Source organism: Mycetomoellerius zeteki, unplaced genomic scaffold, assembly GCF_001594055.1.
Source record: "Mycetomoellerius zeteki isolate Tzet28-1 unplaced genomic scaffold, Tzet1.0 scaffold298, whole genome shotgun sequence".
NCBI classification, from domain to species: domain Eukaryota; kingdom Metazoa; phylum Arthropoda; class Insecta; order Hymenoptera; family Formicidae; genus Mycetomoellerius; species Mycetomoellerius zeteki.
The window spans coordinates 139,411-144,210 of record NW_017257280.1 but is presented as its reverse complement, the minus strand read 5'-3'; the positions used below and the strand labels follow the sequence as shown (position 1 = coordinate 144,210).

Here is a 4,800-nt window from a genome sequence, read left to right as displayed (position 1 = left end):
ATCATGAGACAGTCCACACATTCGGTAGAAGATGAGTAGTTATTTACCAAAGTTAAGTTTGTTGTTTTCTCTTCTCTTTATTATTTTCTCTTCTCTTAAAAAGTACTTTGCAGAAAAGTTTATTTGAGAAATATATGTTATTAATTCATATTAATAAATAAATAGCTGCGTTCAGCAGAGAAAGCTAATCAGTGAGTGCTCAGTGATTATTTAATATGATTGATTCTTGTCTTTAGTTTTTCGCTGGATCTAAGTAAGTGTAGCAATCAATCATTTTAAAAAATCACTGAGCGTTCACTGAGTTTTCTCTACTGAATACAACCAATGCAAGGTTCACAAAGTCGAACTTGATAAAAATTATAATAAATAATTATTTTATTTTTTAATCCTTCAACTATTACACACAAATATCACATAAATCAAAGGGGCGTTGAATGTTATTATGATTTATATTATTATTAAAATATCAATTTCTTATTCATTTAAATAGATAGTATTGCGATGTATTATGGATCATCTTTTATAATAATTGCTTAGGCCGAAAATAATACAAATAGTTTAAATTTATCGCAACTACGGATTATTCATAATACTTATTTTGCTATATTTTTATCTAACAGACGAAAACATCCTTTAATTGATTGGTAGACAGTAGATGCCGGTTCTATGAGGAAATTGAATTTAATTATTAAGTCATCATTAAATTAAAAGAAAGAAGTAGAAACAAAAAGTCATTCTCACTTTTTCGTGTCTACATGCGGTCCAAGGTAAATCTGGTCATTTTCTTGGCAGTATTTGTAACGTAGGAACAACATACAGTCCTCACATTTTGTGGCCAAATATTTTGTTTCGTTTTTCACGGCATCGGCATACCATTCTATTGCTTTAATGTGGCTGCAGACTGATGCAGAAGAATACATATGAAGTCACGTGATAAGCATTAGCAGTTCCACTTTACATTGTATGATTCATATTTGCATATGTACATAAACACTATGCCCATTTGAATTTTTATTGGACATAACATATTGTACACAATCTTTTAATTACACGTGTACATAAAAATTTGATTAGTACAATTCTAATATAAAAATATCTAGGCATTATTTTTTTTAGAAAATTTATATTTTTAAAACACTTTACTTTTGCATTATTAAAACATTTTACAAATGATCATATTTAGTGTAAGGTATAGTGTACAATAAATAGAACGAAAGAATGTGTTTAAGAACGGATGAGAAATTTTCTAATTAGAATGTCAAGATATGCCAAATTGAATTACCATGCACGTCTATTTGTGACGAAGCATTTGAATAGCAGCCAGGTTGGGGTGCTGTTCCAGAATTGGCGTAAATATTAAGATTGCCTACATTTTTCACAGCGGAAAGTGCACCACGATTTGTGTAAAAAGCATCCGTGAAATGTGCGACTGTCGGATTCATTACACAACCTTTGTACAAGTCAGTGAAAACGAAAACTCCCGCGGGGTCTAAACCTGTATTTAATGATACATGTAATAAATTGATATTGTATAATATTCTAACTTTTATTATACGAAAGTTCTTATCAATAAATTAGCTTTTCTGATAATACAGTATGTGCCAAAAGAAAAATGCGACTCTCACAACTAACACTTCAGTTGTTGGTTTAGTTAAATAAAATGAATGAACGGAGGCAAATTTGATTATAACACAAATATTTTGTCCTTCTATCAAATATTTATTCGATATGATTTCCTTTAATTGCAATCACTGCGTTACTGTGTCACACTCAGCAAACGTAATAGTGATTAAAAGAGAATTGCATTTTTTTTGGCGCATACTGTAAATGCATGATCTCGATACAACTTCAAAAATACATCCTACTTATTAATGAACATATATGTAACATAATAATGATATATTTTTATGTTTATTGAAACACTAACTTTTTTATTCATAAATATGATTTTAAATTGTAGGACTTTTTAAATTGTATAATTTACAAAACTGACTTATATAAAGATTATTTCAAAACAAAATAATTATATAAACAAAAATAATCATAAAATATTATTTGTCATGATACATAAATGTGTTTAATTCTTTGTAAAATTAGTTAGAATCTATCGCTAAGAAATGTATCGATGTCTTTGAATAAATTTTAAAGAGAGTTAAAAAAGATTTTAAATTTTATAACAGTTTTTAAATCGATAAAATCATGAATTAAAAATAAATAAAACAAAGAGTAAGACAAATAACGATTTTTTTATAACATACCTGTAATATGTAAAAAAGTAAAATTACTGTATGTTCCAATGCAACCTGCAATATGAGCACCCACGGAATGTCCAATCAAATGCCATTTTGCTATTTCGTATCCTTTATTGTTTAAAGAGTTAAAAGTAGATGCGATTATCTGTCCGATTTGGTCTATTCGAGTAGAAAGCAATAATGCGTCGCAATATCCCAATTTGGACCAGTCGAGTATTGCAATGACAGAGTTATTTTGTGAACAATAGGCTAAAAAATTAAGATCGCATCGATCAATTTTTTCCTGTTAGCATATATTAATATCACCATATTGCTTTTTATTAATTTAATTCACTGTTTTTTATTTATGTATCATATATATATATATAAAATATATAGCTTTTATCAAACATGATATATTTCTAGTAAATGATAAAATGAAAATACCCCAGGGATGACCGATTGATAGAATCATTTGGATTTAGTATAAGTCCATGGATCCAAATTCAATATACTGAATATTCGCATACATTTGCACATCATATACAACCATATATGTATATATGTTTTTGCAGATGATAATACAATAAACATTTGAAATAAAGTAGAAACGATATACAATCTGATTTTAAAATTAGAAGAAGAATTAAAGATTAAAATATAGAAGAATAGAAGATTAAAGATTAAAAACCTGTGTTTAATATTAGAAGAGAAGGAGTAGTTTAAACATATTGAACTTTTTATTTTCTTTTGTCTTTTAATTAAGATTTAGATATGTAAATAATATATAAAATAAAGAGCGAATCTTCTACTATTCTACGTTCGATTTTTAACTGTAAAAAGCAAAAAATTATATTCCTAGTTGTCATTTTCGCAGAAGAGAAAAAATACTTAATTTTTCATTTTGTGAATCATAATTCATTCATGTGAGACGAATAAAAATAATTAGCGTAAATCTATGTAATTTTTTGTGTACGAATAAAATTAAGAAAATCTTTTATTTTTTGTGTGTTGTGTGATAAAGAGTAGAATAATAAAACATTTTTTATTTACATATATCGTTCAATCAACATATATCGTTTAATCAAATAATTAAATGATGCTACATATATGTAAGAACAATTTATCATTATTGGTACCTGAGACGATGTCTAGGTAGAAACGTGTAGCTAGACGTTCAGGTGTAACTTTTGTCGTCTCTTGATGTCCATGAATAAAAACAGTAGTTTCAATTTTATCTTTTTTCATCTGATTATGTGCGTTTTGTATGCAATCCGTATCATCTATAACACATTGGATTGATCTGTTCGGGGCATTGCTAAAATATCATGTACACGTAAATCGAATGAAACATTTTTACTGTTTTAATATCAAAATATAAAAAAATTAATAATAAATTAAGTTCTGGATAAAAATAATTTAGTTCATTTCTCATAAATTATGTCGTTTTCGTATAAACATTCTGAAAATTGTTCACTGTATACAGACATCTTTCACTAGATATTCATTTCGAAAAACAGATATATAACATAATATTAAATCTCTTCAAAATATAAGTTTATACTTTCAATAATCGAAACAATTCTTAATATAAAAAAAAATCATAAATACCAGTAAGGAAAACTCAGAAGAATTTTCTTCGGATCGATTTTGTCATCTGCAAAATTATTGAGTTTATTTTACTATTCTATTTGTTGTATATCTTTAACATATTTCTAATATTTCTGCAAAACATTATTAATACTATTCATAATCTGTAGATTTTCGAATATTTATTTTATCCATAATAACATAATTGTTCACAATTTTTTTTATAAATAATGCCAAATATGTATAATATCTTTATAATCATGCAGATTTTTACAAAATCTTTGCGTGATCTTATTGGAAAAATATTAATTAATAGAAAACACACACACGCACATAAGCGCGCTCACTTACTACTGTTTATAATACTGATCGCGCTTGATTGGAATGTTATAGAACGGTACCAATTTATGACAGTGTAAATAGCTAGAAATGATCACGATATTAAGTGGTATTGTCAATTATTATCAAATAATCTCTTTACTATCTCTTTACTTGTCACTGATGCTGCGAAGCAAGTGAGGAAAATCAAAAAACTACTATACACAAATGTAGTTCGAGTCATTTTGTAGTCTTATTCGTTGAGCAATCGATTTAACAGCCGTTGACAAACTGAATAAATATAACGTACGACTTTTATATCATTGAACTGTATATATACCTGCGACTGCGAAATAAAAATTTATTATTCGTTTATCTAAGATTATGAATATAAGCTTTATTCTGCGCTCTTAAAAGATAAGAGGCAATGTAATGGAAGACAGGATGTTTAAGAAATTGATAATGATGTTCTCTCTCTCTCTCTCTCTCTTAAGTGATTTTCAAACAACTTTCCAAGATCAAACCAATGGCACGTGTGTGAAGTTGGCCCCGCACTTTTCGAATTTTGGATTTTTTTTTATTGTGCTGTGTTGTGCTACGTTTGTGCCACATTGTGCCGCAAACCGCAACTCAATAACATGAACCGTTTTCCAAAAAAAAA

The 4,800-nt window shown here is 27.6% G+C and overlaps 1 protein-coding gene across 5 annotated transcripts; it reads right to left on the bottom strand.

Annotated features, from left to right (window-relative positions):
- Positions 1-479: 479 nt before the first annotated feature.
- On the bottom strand, positions 480-4,439 carry LOC108724438 (pancreatic triacylglycerol lipase). 5 transcript variants are annotated; one of them, XM_018450812.1, is made up of 8 exons: positions 4,314-4,439; positions 4,173-4,244; positions 3,843-3,888; positions 3,371-3,549; positions 2,259-2,501; positions 1,283-1,495; positions 742-901; positions 481-664 (listed from the first exon to the last, which is right to left on the bottom strand). In XM_018450812.1, exons 1-8 carry the CDS (start codon positions 4,381-4,383, stop codon positions 634-636), a joined length of 1,014 nt encoding a protein of 337 aa, XP_018306314.1. In that variant the 5' UTR covers positions 4,384-4,439; the 3' UTR covers positions 481-633. The 5 variants fall into 5 exon arrangements, with proteins under 5 accessions (XP_018306316.1, XP_018306318.1, XP_018306317.1 ...); XM_018450814.1 differs by lacking the exon at positions 4,173-4,244 and having other exon boundaries at positions 480-664; positions 3,371-3,514; positions 4,314-4,336; XM_018450816.1 differs by lacking the exon at positions 4,173-4,244 and having other exon boundaries at positions 480-664; positions 3,371-3,514; positions 4,303-4,325.
- Between the last annotated feature and the right edge of the window lie 361 nt (positions 4,440-4,800).

Coding starts and splice junctions, on each gene's coding strand:
- LOC108724438 (XM_018450812.1), bottom strand. CDS start 4,383: ATGACTCGAACTACATTTGTGTATAGTAGTTTTTTGATTTTCCTCACT. Junction 4,245..4,313: donor CTTCGCAGCATCAGTGACAA/GTAAAGAGATAG, acceptor GATCATTTCTAG/CTATTTACACTGTCATAAAT. Junction 1,496..2,258: donor TACTTTTTTACATATTACAG/GTATGTTATAAA, acceptor CATTAAATACAG/GTTTAGACCCCGCGGGAGTT.